The following is a 19,489-nucleotide window of genomic DNA, read 5'->3' as shown; positions in this document are numbered from 1 at the left end:
GCTCTCAATCTTTTCTAGTAAGAAATCTACAGGAGATGCCTAAAACAGAAAAGTCAAGAAATCACAGTACGATTATATTACTTTAAAACACAGTACGATTATATTACTGAAGAGAGAGCTAAAAGAATGTACAGTGGTTGTTGCTGTCAGCAAGACTTGCAATAGGAAGACAGGAGACAGAGGATAATTTTTCTTATGAACTTTAGTTTTTAAAAATTCATTTTATGCACATACGTGAGCAGAGTATACTATAATTAGCCCCCAAGTAACATTAACCCAACTGGAACAGACTAATTCACTTTTAAATTTTGTATGCTTTGAATAAAAGTAAAAGTTGATTTTAGAATAAACTATAATAAACACCTTTTTCAAAAGCAAAAGAAAATTTTTTTAGGGGAAAGAAACAGCAAGCCCAAAGCCCCTGCATAGTTTGGAGAACATAAAAGAGGTCTGAGGAGCTAGAAAATAGTAGCTAATAGGGAGAATGGGGGGAGATATGGTCTGGGAGGAAGCAAGGCCCAGTGATGTGGAGCTCGATTGGCAGAGGCTAGAAGCTAGCGCGTAATTCCAAGCATCACAGGACACACACAAGGTCTGAGTACTGAACTAGCCCAGCACATAAAAAGTAAAGGTATCCAAGATAGGGGCATAAACATGAGCTGCTGACCAAGGAGGCCCCGCAGCTGACACTCACCTTCCCGTCTCCACAGGGTGGCCTGGGACGAGTCCGTCCACCGCAGACCGGCCACAAGGGGTGGCCACCCACTGCGCTGCACCTTCAGATGGGTGCTGCCTTCCTGTGTGGCCAGCTCAGGCTTGAGTGGTGCTGGTGTGCACGGCAGTCCACCTGCCTCTCGGGTACCTGCAGCACAGGCTAGGGAAGGCCACCCCCGGGATGCCCCGGCTTGAGCAGCTCTGGGCTCAGACATTTCCCTGGCTCCACCCCAGCCAGGGGCGGCCGGCCGGCTAAGGATGTGCCCCAGCCCAGCACTGCAGCGGGGCTCCTGCTGTTCCTCCTTCTGCCCCTCCCTCTCTAACCCGATAGGAGAGTCAGTGAACACTTAGTGGTACACACCTCTAATCCCAGTACTCTAGTGGGCCGAGGTAGGAAGATGGCAAGCCTGAGCCCAACCTGGGCGATTTAGAGACTAAGCAAGCTCCCCACCAATCCCCCCACACACTACAGAAGAGCCACTTAGGGAACTGGTTCGCCTGGACCCATTCCACCCTGCTCAGCCGTGCAAGCACTCAGGAGCTGCGACGGCTATGGTCCCAAGGGTCCCAGGCTGCTGCTCAAGCTGGCAGCAGGCTTTGGTGTGCTATGGGTGTTACATGGAGAATGTAAGAATTCCTGCATGCAGAATGCAAACATTATGGGTTCACAGAGGAACCCAGATTTCAAAGGAAAGGCCAGGCAGTGTGCCCCTGGAAGGGGAGTGCATAAAGCTGTGAGAAGGAAGCCAAAGGTACAGTGGAGACCCCAGGAAGCTGGAGATACCTGGAACATGGAACGTGTGCTGAGGAGAGCAGTGAATGGAGCCAGGCGAAGAGAGAGACTGGGCTGCTACTGGCAGTGCGGAAGTGCGCAGGGCTGCCGGGGAGCTTGCCTCTCACCACCACAGGCCCCGCGTGCCGGACATGGAACTACAGGACTGAGCGCTTGCCATGCTGGGTTTCAGCCTTGCTGTGGTCCAGTTCCTTTCGATCCTCCCATCCTCCCTTTTGGAATGGGACTGTTTACCCTGCGCCACTGTAACTGCGTGGTGAAGGTGTTAAACTTTCCTTTTGGATCACTCCTGGGGCTCATGGCTAAGAGGCTGCCTTGAGTCTCAGAGGAGACTGCAGAGCAGGGCTTTTCAGCAACGCTGGAGCTTTAAGACTCTGGCAATTCTTAGAGATGGGTTGAAGGCGTTTCGCATAATGAGACACAGGAAACCAGCCTTTTGGGAGCCAGGAGCAGAATGTTAGGGTCTAGGTCTCAAATGTCTCCCCAACGTCTCGTGCTCAGAGGTGGGGCTTCTGGAAGTGGCTGGGTCACAGGGTGCTACACTCCTCAGTGGGTGAGTTCAGTGAGAGCTCATAGCTGACGGGGTGGTTTAGAGGTAGAGCGTGGTCAGAGAAGGCAGATCACTGGGCGTGTGGAATTTGATTTGATAAGATTTTCTTGAGCTTTACTCTGTATCATAAGAGAGTCTGTAGCTTGCCTTTTGACATGGCTTTGTCTGGTTTTGATTTCAGAATAACACTGAACTCATGGTATGCAGTGGCAAGTGCTCTCTCCTCTTGAGGGATCATTCAGTGGATTATTTTATGACACATTAACTCCGGCACAGCCAGGTCCAGCCACAAGGTAAAGAGTATAAGGTCTGCAGGGAGGCAGGCTGGGAGTTCAATCCCATTCTGTCACAAAGAGGCTGCATGACCTTGAACAAGTCCTTTTACCTAATTACTCATTTTTCAAACAAGGATGCATAGTGGGTACCTCCCAGGAACGAAGTGATACGACAGGCCAAGCAGGGGACCCACGGCCTGGCTGGCGTTGCCCCTCTGACCTTCCTCCTCCGCTCACTGCCAGCTGAAGGGTAAAGCTCACACTTTGGAAACAGTATAAACATGGGCACAGGTCCGTAGTCTCATCACTAAAACACCGAGGCCAGATATCTTCTAAAAATAAGAAATTACCAGCAGGACATGGTGGCACACGCCTGTAATCCCAGCACTCTGGAGGCTGAGGCAGAAGGATTGCCGTGCGTTTGAGGCCAGTCTGGGCTCCTGGACTTTATTATTTGGAAATAATAAACACAACTGGAAGCCTGCTCATCCCGAGCCTACCCGCAGGCAGTCCTGGCACCTGATCCCGCCTCTGCCACCCTGGGGACACAGGGGCACTAGATGGGAAGGGAACATCTCTACACTGCCGCCAAAGCCGGGTGGCATATAGGTTCCCCAGGGCCAGGTGTTCACACTGGACAGGAGGGACACGGCTCTGCGGCAACGGCCAGCTCACCTCACAAAGTAATTGCTGAGCGCAGGCCCCGAGCGCTTCCCAAAGGTCTGGCGGATGTGCACGTGCTTCTGGTTGCGGTTCTCGTTCCACAGCCTTCCACAGCTCACCTCCAGCTCCAAGTGCAGTCCGCCCCGCCCTCCTGGTGTTGGAGCCCGACCTGGGGATACCCCAGCAGTGAGACCCCAGGAGGCCCTGCCTGCCCAGCCCTGGACCCCACAGGCCACTGATGGGGGTGGGGTCAGCTTGCTTTTCTGGGGAGACATTTCTATAGGAGATATGAGGGGGGTTGCACTGATAATCATTTGTAAACTATCGCATTAGACCAGGATTCACCTTGACTGTGGAGTTTTTAGCACCCCCTCAGATTTAGAGCCGAGGTAAATGCCTCGCTTGCCACAGGATGATACCCCCAGGCCTGGGCAAGGAGGAGCCGTGGGAACCACCCCGGGGAAACACCTGCCTGTCCCGCTGGGGAACAGTGACAACAGGCCATAGATAATGCAGATGTCCCATTTGTGGGCCGCAACCCAAAATCCTAAATAAAGTAAAATAAAACCAAATGGTGTGGGACAGAGGAGAAAGGAAAGGATGGTACATCACGAGGTGCCCCTAAATTGCACCTTTTTTGTAATGCTTGAGATTGAACCCAGAGTCTTCACGCTGAGCTACATCCCCAGAACCTTTTTCAATCTTTTCAGTTCTTTTAAATTTTGAAATAGGGCTGGGCTTGAACTTGTGATCCTCCTGCCTCAGCCTCTCAGAGCGCTAGGATGACAAGTGTGGACCACCAGGCCAGGCTAATTTCACTTTCTGCAGCTGTTGCTTCTGCGACAGTGCTGAGCACCCAGGATACACACCTCCAGCCTTGCTGGCTCTTAGGGTCCCAGCACAGCCACACTGGCCCACCGCCGCTGCTTCATGCACCCGCAGCCCGGCCCCGGCTTCCCCCGGGATCTTCCAGGACAGCACATGGGGAGCAGAGCCGGAGCCGCTGCCCTGACTCCCGCTCCAGGGCCCAGGCAGGCTGTGTGTTCAAACAGTGGCCCAGGCCTTCAGGTCAGAAGCCCAGCGGTCCCCAGGCTGCTGCCTCTCTGTTCCTGGGGGAAGCGGCAGGTCGGAAGGGGCACCAGGCAGACACAGGAAGTGACGGCTGAGGGCCTCGCGGTGGGCCCCACCTCCTACCTGTCACCTGGGCCGGGTCACTCAGCGCATGATGCAGAGATGCCGAGAAGGCCAGCTTGCTGCCCGCCTGCCTCATGAGGTTCCCCACAAGGACCACAGGGCTGCCTGCTGTCACCAGCTTCACCTCCAGCTGGGCCTCGAGCTGCTGGGCCTCACCGCCCACTGCTGGCTGCAGGTCACTCCTGCCCTGAAAAGGCCCCAGAGTCACCAGGATCCAGGCTTGGCTGGTCCCGCGAACTGAACCAGAGAGAAGGCAGGAGACGTGGCTTAGCTGCTGGCTTCCACTCTGATCCTTGCTCACGCTTTAAAATTCCCTGCTGCCCACAACAGGCAGCCAGAGTCCCAAAGTCACACACACCCCGGCCTTGTTCTGCACAGCACATCCAGAACCGACCACTTCTGACCCACCCCCACGCCGGCCTCAGGCCTGCATGTCCTTGAGCCCATGTCCACAGTGTCCTCCTCCGGGCTCCCACCCCAGCCCTGGAGAACACACATGACCATGGCGTGCCCATCTCTTCCGGAGAAAAACCTAAGCCCACCAAGGCCAACGAGGCTGTGCCTCCTCTGCAGATCAGTGGTGCAGACCTGGTCAGAGAATGACAGGGTCCTGCCTGGGACCTAGGGTGCCCACCACACTGCCCAGTGCCACACACAAGGTTCCTGGAGAACTCATAAGCAGCAGAGACGGCCCCACCTACCTGAAGAGCAGTCCCACAGACCTCGCTGCTGGGGCCTCCTGGTCAGCTTACCCAACGGACAACAAAGGTATGAAAGCAGAGCTGGGTGTGGAGGTGCACACCTATAAGCTAGCATTCTGGGAGGCTGAGGCAGGAAGATCATAATTTCAAGCCCAGCCTGGGCAACTTAGCAAGACTTTGTTTCAAGATAAAAAATTAAAAAGGCCTAACTCAGTGCAAAGGTCCTGGGCTCAATCCCCAGTACCACAAAAAAACAAAAAACCCAATGCCAAAGCAACACCCTCTGTTCCTAGACAGTCCTTTACAGTATGCTCTTACCCTCTCTTTTTCATAAATCCCACTGTTGTCTTTGTTCTTTGAGAATAGTTGTAAGCCACTGTCTTCTGGTTATTCTTCACTAAGGTCAACCTGTCCCCCACTTCTCTGTGTCCCCTTGCCTATTCTGCTCCAGTCACACAGGACTTCGTGCTATCTATGCCTCCAATGCTCCAGACACATTTCCACCTCAGGGCCTTTGCACATGCTGTATCTGCGCCTGGAATGCTGTCTCCAGATCACCACACTGCTTTCTCCTTGTCTCTGCTGGGCTCCATCTCAGACTGGCTCACGCTCTCAGCCTACTTAAAACTGAAGCCAGCCCCACAGCACTGCTCTCAGGAGGCTCCAGACCCCGAACCCAATGGTTCAGTGCTTGCTCAGTGGTTGCTTTTTCCTGCAATCATACCTAGTGCGGTGCTGTTTGCTTATTTCCCTATCATCTCCCCTCTCGGAACACGTGAGCTCCACGAGGAGACGTGTGTCTTTGCAGCAGGGAGGGTCTCTCGGTGTTGGGCACCACACGTATTGATAAGTGGTCACTGTGTAAGTAGACACTGAAAATATGGCCTTCAGTTCCACGCCTCGGCCTTCCTGTCCCGGAGGCAGCCGGGCCCAGGGTCTCGTGCTTCTTTGGCAGCAGTCACGGTGTGTGTCCGCCTCAGCTTCCTCCTCCCCTGCAGGGCTCCTGAAGAATGAATGGGGGCCTGGGAACAGGCTCTGCAAAGTTCCGTAGCCCAGCTGTACATGCTACTGTGATGAGCTGAGGCGGTGAGACCCACAGTTTCTGCCAAGGCAAATGCACACCTCCCAGCTGCAGACAGCTCCCTGGGGAGGCCGGAAACCTTCGGGAGGTGCAGGCAATTAGCGCTTGCACTGCGGCAAACAATGCTGGAAGTTCGGCCCCCGGGGGTTCTGGAAAGATGGGGTGAGTCTCAGCACCGGGCTGCAGGGGCTTTCGGAGGAAGAGGGCAGCGCTGCCCCGACGCCGACCCGACGGCTGCTTCCCACCTCGCTGACACACAGCCGGACTGGAGTCAGCCCTAATGTGCACAGATTCCAGCCCCAGCTCTTCAGACTCAGAGGAGTCTCTGAGAAGACACCGGAAACTGAGGCAGAGTCAGGATTCACCGGCACAGCTGCCCGGAGCTCATGCTTGGCCTGGGTGTGTCTAAAATGGCTATTCTCATCCTTTCTGGAGTCGCACACATATGTGAGAACTGGACCCAAGCCCCCAGGACAGGGCACACACAAAACATACACATGCGCACACACGTGGTTTCTAGTGACCCCCTCCATCCCACACGGGGGCACCAGGTACCTGGGAGGCACCTTGCGAAAGCCTCACATGCTTTGGCTCGGGAATCCCACTCCTGAGGACATACACTGCGGAGAGAAGGACCCTCGAGGCGGCACATCTGTCCAAGCAGAATGGAGCACGGCCGTGCAAACCCTGCTGGGACATTTAACTGCTCGTGGGAAGGGGGCCTGGAATACACCCATCCCATTGGCTGACTAGGGAAAATCACTGAGATGACTCACCAAAAACCCTGGTCCTGGTGGCTAAGTGCAGCGGAGGAGCCAATTCTTAATACTCTCTCATCTGAATTAATTTATATTTAAATAGTCAAGTGCTGGTGTCTGCTGTATTGGCTGCTTAGCTACAGACATATTTTTCAAACTCTGGATCATTTAAGTATATTATCCATTTCTTAAACAAATTAAATCTGAATTGTGCTAGCATATGCTGATATAAAAAGATAGCCAAGATATACTTTTGAGTGTAGTGTAAAAGCAAGGAGCAAACAAAAAAGGGGGGTGATCTTATCATCTTCAAAACCACAAAACCTGGGGATAGAGCTCAGTGGTAAAGTGCTTGCCTAGCACACACAAGGCCCTGTGTTTGATCCCTAATACCACCAAGAAAACAAAAACCCTAAACTAAAATTGACAGTTCTGGGAGTTGAACTATGTTCCTTCAAAAGATGTCCTCACCCCTCATGCCTGCGAATGTGACCTTGTTTGGAGACAGGGCCTTTGCACATGACCCAGTTAAGGAGGTATCAGCCCTAATTGGGTATGACTACTGTCCTTATATAAAGGGGAAATTGGGGCACAGTCACCTAGAAAGGAAGGATTGCCTGAGGCCATAAGAATCTAGGACAGGGTCTGGAACACATTCTTCCTTTCAGCTTCCCAAAGTACCAAACCTGCACACACCTTGATTTTGGACTTCCGGCCCCCAGAACTATGAGGGAATATGTTCTGCTAAACCCCAAGTGTGGGGAATTTTGTTACTGCAGCTTCAGAAACAAACACACCTTTATTGGTAAGCAGCCCAACACTTCTCTTCAAGAAACGTGGAGAAACCTTTCTCTACTCTGAATTTTTTTTGTCTTTTTGAGGCAAGTTCTCGCTATACAGTTCAGGTTGGCCTCACTTTGTAGCCCAGGCTAAAATGATTCTTCTACCTCAGCCTCCCAAGTGCTGGGATTACAGGTATGCACTACTACATCCAGCTCTACTCTGAATTTTTAAACCCTGTGTTACTAATATTATTAATCTTTAACATCTCTAGTGGTGGGGTTTGAGCCATTTTCCTCCTCCTCCTCCTCCTCCTCCTGCTTTATAGTTCTCTGGGTAACAAGCACTAATAAATGTGACTTGCAGGTAGAAGGGGAAGAATTAGGCCGGGGGATGTAGTGCAGAGGTAGACAGTTTGCAGAGTGTGAGCCGGGGTCTGGGTTTCATCCCCAGAGGGAAAGAGGGAAGGGAGGAGGGAGGAAAAGGAAGAATTAGTAAAGCTCCAGAGGAAGTGGCAATTGTTCAGCTAGGACACTGGGACAGGAAACACCCAGGGAGGTGGCAGCTGCTGACATCATGGGCAGAGGATGTGGCGCAAACCTTGATGTAGTAGACATCTGTCATCCAGCACCAGCTCCAGGTCACCCACACGGGTGTTCCCAAGAGCCTCAGTCTTGCCTGTGGGAAAAACCAAAGCTTAAAGACCAGGGTTCCACGTCCTAGATCCACTTGGCTGGGACCCTCTGGCCAGTCTCCTAGTCCCTGAGCCTGCGCACCCTGACTGTCAGAGGGAGCTGGATTAGCCCTGACGTCAGGAATCCGGGGGTGAGCCCACTGGGGGGCCTAGCCCGGGTGCGGCATGTGTGGGGGTGCAGTGACCAGGGAGGGGCGCCGTCCCTGCCATCCAGCTCCATCTTCCTCCTGGGATGGGGCGGCTTGAGGCGGCACCTCCCCCGCAGCAGGCTGTAGCTGACATCCACAGCCACGTCCCATGGCACCTCCGACTGGGGTGTGCCCATGAAGAGGAGGGCGGTGGCTTCCTCGGGGAGCCAGCTGTCCTTCTAGAAACACAGCAGACTTTTAGGATGGAGAGCGCCCCTTGCCTGTCCTGCAGTTGCCCTCTTCCCCAGAGAAGACTGCCATCCCCACCTGCACAAACTTGAGCTTCCGACCTTGCAAGGAAAGACCCCACCAGGAGCTTCTTAGGGCTCTGAGCAGCAACTTGGGAGGGGTAGAGCTCTGTGGAGCAGCCCAGGACCGTGTCTACAGGGTCTCACCTCAGTGCGCAAATGGCCAGGGCGGAGCTGGGAGGTGCCTAGGGAGCTCTGCTACGGTTTAGATCTAGAACGGCCCCCCGAAGCTCACGTGTTCAGGGTGGGGCAGGGGAAGGTGCCTGGACGGTGCAGGTGCTGTCGCTGTCAGGGACTCCTCTGCTGACGAGGGCAAGTTGAGCATGATGTTAGAAGGGTCCTGGTCAGAAGAGATGGTCACTGGGGACGCGACCTGGAAGGGTGGATTCTTGTCCCAGCTCCTTCCCTCTCTGCTCCTGGCCACCATGGCGTGAGCTGCGTTCCTCCGCCCATGCTCTTCCCGCCTTGGAGCCAGCTATGGACTGAACCTCCAAGAACCACGAGCCAGATTAAACCTCTCACCCTTTAAGTTGTGTCCTGTATCACGTCCCAGTGATGGGGAAGTGACGAAGATACTCTCCTAACCAGCCCTGGGTGCCTCTCCTAGCTGAGGCGACCTCCAGAACTCTGCCCTGAGGCCCTGGAGTCAAACCCCCAGCTCCCTGACCTGTAGGTTCCAACCCTAAGACTCAACTCAGGGACGTGCTGGGGACCAGGCTCCACTCCACCCACTGGTCCTCCCTTCTCACTCCCCTACCAGCCCTTCTGGGCCTGTTCTTGAGAAATCCCCTCACCCCGAATCCAGGCTCAGCCTGCCTGGGGGAAGGGCAGCCACAGACTCAAGCTGCTTCCCACACGCCAGGGTTCAGCTCAGGGGTCAGCACTGGCTGAGTGCTGCACGAGCCCAGGTTATAAACAGAGCCTCATGCCGGCATGCGAGGCAGAGATTTGGCGTGGACAGGACGGTGTGGACACCCGCTCGTGGAGCCCACTTATCAGAGAGGCAGGGACACGGCCACCGCATATACCACTGCTGGGGAGTGCTGTGCTGACCAAGTCAGCAGACAAAGGGACTCCACAGGGAACTTCTACACCAGGTGATCAGGAAAGGCCACCTTTGATGGTGCATTTGGAGACATTAAGGCAGCAAGGGGGGAGTTGGGCAGATGCCTGGGGAAGAGCCAAGGAAGGGGTCAGGCAGACGTGTGGGGAAGAGCGTCCTAGGCAGCGAAAACAGCCAGTGCAAAGGCCCTGGGGCAGCAGTGTCTGAGAAGCAATGAGCCTGGCAAGGCCAGGGGAGGAGAGGCCAGCAGGGGCTCAGCCATGAGAGGCTGCCAGCCAAGGTGTCTCCACTCTGAGGGTAAGGGGAGCCATGGGAGGGTCCTGGGCAAAGGAGGAGCATGATCTGTTTGGGGTTCCAGAAGTTCTGCCTGGGGCAGATGGTAGGGAGAGAAGAATGGAGCTGGGAGGCGAGACAGGAGGGTGGGAGCCTCCTTAAGGCCAGGTTCTGGGGATACAAGCGACAAAAACAGGCCCGCACATGCCCGGGAGCTGGCGGCGGGGAGGGGGCAGATGCTGCTCGTATCGTGATCTAAGGCAGAGCAGGGCCCTAGCAAAGAACAAAGGGCATGATGCGCCCAGGTGACAGGGCGAGCCTCCTTGCTGATTCCCAGCTGATAAGTCCTAGAACCCAGAGAGAGAGCATGTGTGAAGGTCCTGGGACAGCCAGGGGCTTCCAGTGGGATCTGCCCAACCCCACAGCCTCAGGGCGGAGCCACGGCCCTATGGGTGAGGCCCAGCTCTGTACCAGGGAGACTCCCAACCTGGCTGGGGTCGGGGAGGAAGGGGTGGCTCCCCAGGACACACCTGAGGGTGGAGGGAGTAGGCAGCTTCCAGCAGGTACTGCCGGAGCCCCCGGTCCTGCTTCCTCAGCATCACAGCCGCGGACACAGGCACGGAGAGCAGGGAGCGCAGGGCAGGGCCCGGCCAGGAGACCGCCACACACAGCTGCCAGCCGAAGGCCTGGGACACTGCGGAGGCAGAGGGGCAGCAGCGGGGGCAGAGGTCCTGAGCGTGGGCCTGGCTGGCTGTTCATGGCAGGTGAGAAGGAGCACCTCAAACTGCCTCTGTGAGTTGTGTAGACGTTGGGGCACTGTGTAGACCAGGCTTTCTGAGCCTCTGCACTGATGACCTTCTGTGGGGACCGTCCTGTGCATTATGAGATGTTTAGCAGCATCCCTGGCCTCTACCTCCAGCTGCCAACAGCCCCCACCACCAGTTAGGACAACGGATGATGTCACCAGGCACTAGCAAAAGTCCTGGGGCAGAACTGCCCACCTGAGAACCCCTGGTGTTGATGCTAAGAGCAGGGGACAGCACTGTGTAGAACACATGCATGGCGACAAGGCTGCCTGGCTCCCATTTGGGCTTCGCCCCTCCCAGCTGCGTGACCCAGGACAAACCCCTTAGCATCTGTGTGCCTTAGTGTTTCTCACCTTCAACTGGGAACCAGAATAGTTCCTGCCTCCTGGTGCAGCTGTGAAGATTAACAAGTCAGCAGCTATTTAAAGCAGTGCCGAGACACTGGTGATGTCTTAAGGCTCATCACCCTGATCATAAAACATGTGTTTGTGGGAGGAAATTGGAAAGTTAAGATTCTTAGAGTTCTCCATCTTACATAATCCCAGCTAATCAGGAGGCTGAGGCAGGAGGATCGAAAGTTCAAGGCCAGCCCGGACAATTTAAGGAGAGCCTGTCTTGAACTAAAAAGGCCTGGGGTGCAGCTCGTGGTGGAGTTCTTGCCTAGGATGCACAAGGCCCTGGTCCCCCATGAGGAAAAAGTGAGGATGAAAATCATTTGGAAGAAAACACTACAGCCGTTCACTGAATAGACTCCTCCATTTCACTCCAAAAATAACTGCAAGAGCTGCTACTACTTAGATTCCTCCCTTTTTAATCACATGAAAATTATATCAAATTCTGTTGCAGCTACTTGATTCCGTGAAATTATTTTCTCATGTGACTTAAACACCTCATTCACGATAGGGCTTAAAAGTTATGCGATATCTCAATAGCTAACCAAGAGTAGGCAAGGATTTTCTGTACAGGGCCAGAGGGTGAAGGATTCAGGCTTTGCGGGTCACAGGCTGTGTCACAGTGACCCCCCTCTACTGCTGAGCAGCCCCCAACCTGTAAGCGAATGGGGAGGCTGTGTTCCCCTGAGACTTTATTTCTGGACACGGAAACGTGAATTTCACAAAATCTTCACCTTATGAAACACTCTTCTTTTGATTCTTTTCCAATCATTTAAAAATATAAAAATCCATCCTAAACTCACAGGCCCATCTAAAGCAACAGTCTTGCCGACTGTTGGGTATTTGAGTCACATTCTATTTTGGCTCTTGTAAATAATCATGCAGTGACCTCTTCGTGCACAAGCTCTGAAGAGCAACTCTAGTGTCTCCCTAAGGTGAGCTCTGGAAGCAGAGGCACTGACCAGGGCTGAAGCACTTTAGGGTAGAGAGCAGTTCTGAGATTGGGAGCCGGCATTGGCCCCTCCACCCTGGGACCCCTTCTTGGGCTGATGGCCCGGATGCCCAGCTGCCTGCCTTCCTTGCTTGTACGGGACTGGGCCACGGAGGGGCTGCGCCTGTGACTGAGGCACCTCACACCGTCCCCAGTGATGAGATACAGCTTGGAGCTGGTGGGGAAAGAGGACAGCCCTGACCAATCAATCTTGTTCCCTCCCTGGACAAATGACACCTTGCCTGATGGTGGCCAGGGCAGGACAGGACTGTGGGCAGCTCCCAGCCAAAGGGATGCCCTCCCGGAACATCTCAGCAGAGGGCAAGATCCCCTGTGATGGCAGGAGTAGGTCTGTCTTGGGAATAGGTCCCGCCCTTCTCCCTGGAAAGAGGCTGTCTGCAGAGGTGGCCTCTGAGCAAAGCCCGGAAGGAAGAGGAGGAGCCAGCACTCCAGGCCTAGGAAGCAGCAAGTGCAAGGGGCCTGAGGTGGAAGGGAGGTGGACCACCTGCAGGCCTGGATTAGCCAAGAGCAAGTGGAGGAGGGGCTTTAAACAGCAGAGGGGGTGGTTGACTTACACTGTAAAGACTGCCGGCTGCATGGAGAGGGGCTCTGAGGGTGGTAAGGAAGTGAGTGGGGGTTCATTCTGCTTCCTCTGAAATCTGGGTGGGATGAGCTGGCCCAGAGGGACCCCAGAAAAGAGCTGAGGAATGTGAGGTCCATGCCCCCACCCTTGGCACCCCACAGTTCCCATCACAGACAGACTGCCCATGGGCACACAAGCTCACATTCACAACACCAGCACCTGCACACACTCACCAGCGCACGTTCACAGACAGACACGCTCCTGGACATGGGGACGCCCCACTCCCACACCCTCCCTCACCGACACGTACACATGACCACATTCATGCTCACAGACACAGACTCACGGGCACAGTCTCTCAGGCTCACACCCATCCTGTGACTCAACCATGCTCACAAATATAGGTTCACCTGCACAGCCTCAAGTGCAAGGGGCCTGAGGTGGAAGGGAGGTGGACCTGCTCACGCACACACAGCTAAGCACACATGCCACACTCACACGCTTGCTCACAGCATACACACCCTCAGACGCAGGCTCACGCACACAGGTGCCCATGAGCACCCTCCTGTGTGCTGGCTCAAGGAGCCCCGCCCACGGCCATCTCCCCGCTCCTCTCACAGAGCTCCACCCACCTGAACCCCAGAAGCTCCAGCTCCTGCTCCTCAGGCACGTTCAGATACACCTTGAGGTTGCGACCCCTCCTCACCCGGATCCCGCCACCCAGGCCGGCAGTGCCATGCACGCTGGTCACCCGCTGTAGCCCAGCCTGCCCCAGGGCGCCCCCTGTGCCCATCTGAGCTGAGACCTGGAGTGAGGCGCTGTGGGAGGAGGCAGAGGCTGCAGTGAGGTTCGGGCAGCAGCCCATCAGCCAGGCGCCAGCCCCAGGCCTGCTGCGCTGTGCGTGGAGCTGGGCAGCACTCCATGCCCACCACTGACCAGGTGCAGCAGCAAGTGCTTCCTGGCCCTCACCAGTGTTCGTCTCACTGATGAGGAAACTGATGCGCAGAAAGCCACCTGCTCGGTCTGTGGCTGGAACACAGGACACAGCTGAGATAATGGAACCCAGGTTGTCTGGGTTCAAAGCCAGGGCGAGGGCAAAGGTTCATGGCAAAGCACATCCAGTGTAGGATGTGCAGATTGCCAGAGCCCAGGTCCCGAGGAGAGTGTGGCTGGGGACGGCACGGACCCCCAGCAAGGCCACGAAGGGCTGCAGACTCGGAGTGAACATCATACAAATTCTGCTCGTGTCCTCATACCATGTGCCCTGGGCCTGGGGCACCCTGTCTTGAGTCTGTTTCCTCACTCACAGTGGGAATATGAAGTGCCTGCCTTGCTAGGTGGCCATTTGGGTTCAGTGGGTAGCAGTGGCTTCTCCCTTCTTCTGGAGGCTCAGTGGGGTGGGGAAAAAGCCTGGCTGAGGCATCAGACCAAAAACCAGGCCCGTGGGGGCTATGCAGCCCTAGGCAAATGACTTCACTTCTCTGAGCCTCAATCTTCTCATCTATAAAATGGGCTTCAGAACTCAGCGTCTCCTCATGGTGTTTTAGCACAAAAACCAACAGTGTGATGGGTGGAATCCCCTCTGGCCCCTGCAGATGCCCAGCACCCCCAGCACTCTGCAGCCCCTGCCCCTGCCCTGCCCTGCCCTGCCTCTCCCGGCCTCAGCTCCAAGGAACTGCTACCTGGGCCTGATGTGGTCATAGAGAAATCCAAGCGCTGCTGGAGGTCGACAGCTCCTCACACCCCGAGACTGAGGGCAGCAGAGGTATTGAAGATTGGTCGGGCAGGGAGGCCAGACATGGTGGGAAAGACCAGCTCCCCGGCCACCAGGCTCCGCCTCCGGGTCACCTGCACCTCCTGCCCCTGTATCCAGAGAAGCAAAATGATGGGCGCATGTCCAGGGCCCACTTACCCTTGAGCACACATCACCTCAGCTTGCAGATGGGGAAACTCAGGCCATGGATGTGAATGGCCTGCGAGGGCCACACAGCTAGATGGAGTGGAGCTGGGATGGGACCCTAGGCAGTCAGCTTATGACAAGAGGCCCTGGGGCAGCCTCAGGGAAAAGTGTGCATGCACACGGTGGCATTCAGTTGTCCCTGGCATGGTGTAAGTGCCTCTAGACAGCTACTGTGCTTGGTTGCCATGACAACCCCTGATGGACAAATGGCTGCTGTGATTTTTATTTACTATCCCCATGTCGGGGCTGGGGGCATAGCTCCATGGTAGAATGCTTATCTACTATGCACAAGGTCCTGGGCTCCATTCCCAGTACTGCAAAAAAAAGGTAAATAAATAAATATCCCCACTTCACAGATACAAAAACCAAGGCCATAACAAGTAAGTAAGAAGCCCAAGAAGCTCACTGGTAAAGTGGGGATTTGAACTCAGGCAGTTTGGCTTCACATTTCATGTCACAGTGTCAAAGAGGAAGAAGGAGGTGGGCAGGAGGGGACAGGTGGGGAAGGGGGAGGTGAGGGGCAGGTTTAGGAGCTACCTTAAGGAGCCTGCCAGTGAGCTTGGCCAGGTTAAGGGACCAGGACCCCACGTGGTCCCCCAGCACCCCACAGTCCACAAAGCTCAGCTCGTGCCCAAACACCTTCACACTGAGCTTATAGCGCAGCCCCCACCGTGCCCCACGCCTCTGGGCCACCTGAAGACAAACCAAGACCAAGGACAGGAACACGGTTGGGGTTGGCATGGGCAAAGGGACTGGACTTTGGGACAGAGTGGACAGCCAGACAGAAAGGTCAGGGATTTGTGGGGTCTAGAGCAGTCATGCAAAACTCCTGGCCCATGGGTCAGGTCCCACCCTGAGGGTGTTTTCCTTGACCCGCACAAGACTGCCCAGTGCAGCAGTGTGTATGTGTGTGTGTGTGTGTGTGTGTGTGTGCATGCACACACACATGCACATAAGACGTTTAATTCTGGAAAACATTACATTTATAGAAAAGATGAGAAGACAGTAGACAGGGTTCCTGCAAAACCCTGCCCGTCACTCTGTTAACAGCTGACATCACAGGGTTGCATGGGGAAGAGCAAGAGGCCAATGCTGGGACAGCACTGTGGACTGAACTCCAGATCTAAATTGGATTGCACTGGATTTTCATGAAGACTCCCTCTGTTCCAAGATCCCAGCCAGCAGCCCACAGAACTGGAACTCCCTAGGCTGTTCCATATGGGAGATTCTGGTCAGAGCTCAGAAGACCAGAAGGCTGATAGAAATCCTGCCGGTAATGACAGACTTGAGAGGTTTCTACTGGGAAGAAGGGCTGCATTGGCTCTTAGACTCCAGATGATGTATGTTATGGCTTGGCAGAAAGTTTCTCTGCATTTTCCTTGTGTTCAGAGACTTTGCCTGAGTCTGATATTAAGGGCAGAGGACCAATTAATCTGGCAGAAGAAATTCCAAGGCCGTTGAATGTTGAAGCTGTGGCATGGCTGCTGCTGGGGTTTTGAGCCAGATTTATGTTGAGAATCGAGAGCAAAGAGCCCAGCAAGATGATTTTAAATGTTGTGAGTTTGGCCAGAAAGGAAGTTCCAGTAAAGCTGTGGACTGCAAAAATAGAGCTGAGGAGATCTCAATTGCTGATAAAGAATAAGAAAATAGAAAAGACTGTCTGAGGGCCTCACAAGAAACATCAAGTCTCTACCCTTTATAGCCTCAAAACTGTAAAAGTGAAAGACTTTGAGGCAAAAGCTGCAGAGCACCATGTTCCAGAATGGTGGTAGCTACACCATGTTCCAGAATGGCTGCAGCATAAAAAATCTGTTCCTCAGAATTGGATTCACAGTGCCCAGCGATCCAGACACACAACCCCTACAGCCAAAAGAGAGAAAAGCCTGGCGACTGCTCCAGTTGGCAGCAGACCTTAGCGTCATCCACATGGTGCTGGTTTTAGGTGCATGCAGAAGGCAAGTTGTGGGATTAAGAAGGCTTCTACCCTGATTTCAGAAGGGAGTGTGCCCCTGAGAGGACAATATGTGAAGCTGTGAGGGTGAAGGCAAAGGTGCAATGGAGACCCCAGAAGTTTGGGAAAGCCAGGAACATGGATCATCTAAGGACAGCTACAAGGAACAAGCAAATTGGGCCTTAGAGAGAAGCTGTGGAAGCTACAACCATCAGAAGTGCCGTAGGGGTGAAACCACCCAAGCCTTTTGGAGCTCACAATTAATGCTGATAGACTTAAGGCTGGTTCTTGAGGATTGTTAAACCCGTGCTATACTGTCCAAATTGTGGAATGCTGAGAATAAGCAGGTCTTTGTGTCTGGAGACCAATTTAAAGAAATATGTCTGGTTGCCAAGTTGACAAGGGGTAGATTGTAATAGTTGATACATTGTGTCAACTTGAGAAATTTAGAAGTTTAACTAAGTGACTCAGCAAGGAGCCAAGGTCCTCACTTTGTAAACATCCTGAGCCTGTGCAAGAGGAGCGCATAAGGATGGTGTGAGTGCTACACCCACCTGAGGGCGGGTGGCCTGCATACAATATAAAGGAGGAAAAGAGGCTTGCTCTGCCCCCCTTTTTGTTCTTGTTGTTTTTGCTGTCTTCAGCTACCAAACTGTTACCTCTATACCATGCCAGCCTGCCTCAGATCCAGCTGATTATAGACTGAAACCTTCACAAACTGTGAGCTAAATAAACCTTTCCTTCCTTAACTTTGGGTGTTGGGTATTTTGTCCCAGTAAGGAGAAAAAATGTAACCAAAACGTGGTGGTACAGGCTATGGACTGAACTCCACATCTGACTTGGATTGCACTTGATTTTCATGAAGACTCTCTGTTCTACGATCTGAGCCAGCAGCCCACAGGGCATCTAGGTGTGTCTCCCTGGCCTCTCCGTTCTGTGTAGTTTCTCTGTCTTTCATTGTATTTCATGCAGAGTGCGTCTTTTTTCAAACTGAATTTTTTTCTAACATTTAAAATTTGGGGAGATTTCATAGCAAAACCAGACGCCTGGCTTTTGTAAAAAGAGAAATATTTGTCTGTCCACTCACCCCACTCTAACAGCAAAGGCAGGGAAGGGACCAGGGCCAGGCAGTGGCTGCCACTTCCAGCCAAGGTATGCATTTCCTCTGTCTGCCACAGTCCCCACTGCTCCCTGTCGTCCCTCCAACGCTGAGGGCAGGTACCTGCTGTCGTTCACGAACAGCTCAGGGAAATGACAGCCAGAACTGACAAACGGGGGTACATCAAATTTAAAAACTTCTGCACCACAGAGGAGACAACCAACAGACAGAAAAGACAGCCTACAGAATGGGAGGAAATCTTTGCCTGCACTCTTCCAACAGAGGATTAGTATTCAGGATATACAAAGTACTAAAAAAGGAACATCCCAATCAGCAAATGGGGAAATAAACTAAACAGACACTTCTCAAAAGAAGTAGTAGAGATGGCCAATAATTATTTGAAAAAATATTCTACACCTTTGGCCATCAAGGAAATGTGAAGTGAGATTCCATCTTATCCCAGTCAGAATGGCTACCACTAAGCATATAGAAAACAGCAAAAGTTGGTGAGGATGAGGAGAGAAAGGAACCCTCTACATGGCTGGTGGGATTGCAAATTAATACAGCCAGGATGGAGATTCCTCAAAATCTGACAATAGCTATGACACTCCTGGGTATATGGTATACCCTTAGGAATCAACGCCAGCAGACTGTAGGAACACCTGCATACCCGTTTATTGCACAATTCACAGTGGGCAAGATATGGCACCTAGGTGCCTATCAACAGATGAATGGGTGGTGCACACCTGTAATCCCAGCACTTGGGAGGCTGAAGCAGGGGAATTGTTGCAAGTTTCAGACCAGCCTGGGCTACAAAGTGAGCTCAGGCCAGCCTGAACTGCATAGCAAGACCCTGTCTCAAAAAGACAAAACAAAACAAAACAAAAACAGATGAATGGAATGGATGTATACATACAATGGGCTAGTATTCAAGTGTAAAGAAGAAGAAAATTGTGTCATTTGCAGGAAACCAGAGGGAACTGGAGATCGTCATGTTAAGTGAAATAAGCCAGACTCAGAAAAACAAGTATCATACAGTGTGATAAAAAAAAAAAACCCACAATGAATATTTAAACAGAATTCTAAAGCATTACAGTGAAGGACACGCTGCATAAATCCCCCTCAAAATATTCCCACTTCTCTGAGCACATTCGTTCCATAGCTCCTGCCACTGAAGCAGTTCTGAAAATTCTCTCTCACAAGTGTCTTTAGTTGTGCTCTTGTGGCTGCCTTGCTGTCCTGAATCCATTCAAAACACTTACCTTTCATGGCCATTTTCACTTTGGGGAAGAATCAGAGCTCACATGGTGCCAGACTGGATGAATAAGGTTAACACTGTGTTGTTTTTTTGTTTTTTTGTTTTTTTTGATAGAAATTGCTACTGGCATTTTTAATCAATTCAGGATATTGAGGCAGCCATGAAAAGACGTGGAAGAGGACTTAGAGCTGCTTCAGAAAGCAACGAGAGTAATAAGCACCTGTGTTTGAAGCAAGGGAAAGCTTCCTGAGGGGATTAGTGGCAAGGTGACTTCCGCGGTCAAAAGCTTTTCAATTTAAATATTCGCTGTATGTTTTGATCACATCTCATGTTTTCTCTCTCATGAGAAAAAGAGAGACAGAGACAGAGAGACAAAGGGAGGGAGAGGAGACGGGAGAAAGAAAAAGAGAAGGAAGACATGAAAGCAGAGTGGAGTCCGTTAGACAAGAGGAGGGCATAAGAGTGGGGAGGAGG

The 19,489-nt window shown here is 53.1% G+C and overlaps 1 protein-coding gene across 3 annotated transcripts in view; it reads right to left on the bottom strand.

Annotated features, from left to right (window-relative positions):
* The window catches only part of LOC102029126, a 45,089-nt gene that overhangs the window by 6,636 nt on the left and 18,964 nt on the right, over nt 1-19,489 (bottom strand). For 2 of the 3 annotated variants that reach the window (XR_001235433.1, XR_001235432.1), the window contains exon 6: nt 695-874. Coding sequence is in view for 1 of the 3 variants with exons in the window: in XM_013518022.1 (XP_013373476.1) it covers nt 14,485-14,610 (126 nt within the window). In the remaining 2 variants the exon portion in view is untranslated. Of the gene's footprint in view, nt 1-694; nt 875-14,454; nt 14,611-19,489 lie in introns of those variants that run through there. The other variant, XM_013518022.1, reaches the window with a different exon arrangement.

The sequence above is a fragment of the Chinchilla lanigera genome, unplaced genomic scaffold (genome assembly GCF_000276665.1).
Source record: "Chinchilla lanigera isolate Chin_1 unplaced genomic scaffold, ChiLan1.0 scaffold00041, whole genome shotgun sequence".
NCBI lineage: Eukaryota > Metazoa > Chordata > Mammalia > Rodentia > Chinchillidae > Chinchilla > Chinchilla lanigera.
This window is presented reverse-complemented; position numbering and strand designations above follow the sequence as displayed.